Source organism: Condylura cristata, unplaced genomic scaffold, assembly GCF_000260355.1.
Source record: "Condylura cristata isolate star-nosed mole 26May11 unplaced genomic scaffold, ConCri1.0 scaffold00007, whole genome shotgun sequence".
NCBI lineage: Eukaryota > Metazoa > Chordata > Mammalia > Eulipotyphla > Talpidae > Condylura > Condylura cristata.
The window spans coordinates 35,661,634-35,662,900 of NW_004567108.1; the positions used below are offsets into that span (position 1 = coordinate 35,661,634).

The 1,267-nt window shown below is 29.3% G+C and overlaps 1 protein-coding gene across 1 annotated transcript in view; it reads right to left on the minus strand.

Moving 5' to 3' along the window:
* AGGF1 (angiogenic factor with G patch and FHA domains 1) overlaps positions 1-1,267 on the minus strand; it is a 29,772-nt gene that overhangs the window by 20,316 nt on the left and 8,189 nt on the right. The window contains exon 5 of the mRNA XM_004678195.2: positions 385-573. Within this exon, the coding sequence (XP_004678252.1) occupies positions 385-573 (189 nt within the window). The remainder of the gene's footprint in view (positions 1-384; positions 574-1,267) is intronic.

Below are 1,267 nucleotides of genomic sequence, written 5' to 3' on the forward strand. Positions count from 1 at the left end.
TTTTTTTTTTTTATGTCTGCTAGTAGGTAAGAAATTGTTCAGCATGACCAAGAAAGTCGAACTTCTAACACACATATTCACGAACTGTTTTTGTTTTATTGTGAATTATGTACCAACAACTTATCAACTGAGAGTCTAAATGTTCTTCTAAATTATATAACACTAAAAAGTATTTTATCTGCCCTAAATTTACATTTAATTTTACTTATAACTTTTCATTATCCATGTTTGGTCCAATTGAATGCTCTTTATTCAGAGATTCTAGTATCTTATTATTTTAATGGATGTGTTTGAAATGTGGCCACTGATTTTCAGTTTCTCACATATTTTGGCTTAATTATTACATCACCTTTCCATTAAGTTTCAAAATTATGAAGACATTACCTTTTCCTCATGTGTTGTGGAAGAATCTGGATCCTTTCTTTTCTTCTTCAATTTTTTATCTCTGCTTTGCTTTGTTCCAGAAGTCTGATAAGGTTGCAAATCTACTCGAGAATGGAATTGATAGCGACCACTTTCTACATCACAGTAATAGTAAATTCCAGTGGAAGGATCATAATATAGTTGATTTTCCTTTCAAAAACAAGAAAACAACTTCATGTGAGATGAAATAAAATAGAAAACTAAGCTTAATAGAAGTGTCAAATTAATCAAATACAATAAACTTTCTTTTAAAAACTAATATTTTCTAAAGACAATGAGTTAAATAACAGAAAGAAGAATGTAATTTCCTAAAATACCACTCAATATCTGCTCTAATTTTCCTCATGTGAAAAATGAATGCATTTAAATACTAAATTAAATCATAGGAAATTACCTCTACTTGACTAGCATTTAACTTAAAGGAGTAATTTCATATGGTTCAACTTTAAAACCTTAATTAAAAAAAAAAAAGATAAGGAATCTCTTAGATGAAAATTGCATCCAAAAAACCAACCACATAAAAATAATTCCAGACTCGTCATCCTTAAGATTAGGCAATAATGGTATAGTACTATAAACCCCCAAACCTCCCTTTCAATGTCATAAAACAAAGATTTTCCTTTTAATGTTCCTGTCTAAAAGCCATGAAGAAAACCTTGAAAATTAAGTGCATAAGTACTACAAAATAAGGTTCTATAGAAAGAAACCAATAAACAAGTGCTTTTGTACTAATCAACTTTATAGTAAGTAACTAAGTAAGACTTAGAAGTAAAAGTCATTCAAAAATAGATGTTAGCATATTATGGATAAAAACTAGAAAGAGGGGCCCTCCCTGGTGGCGCAG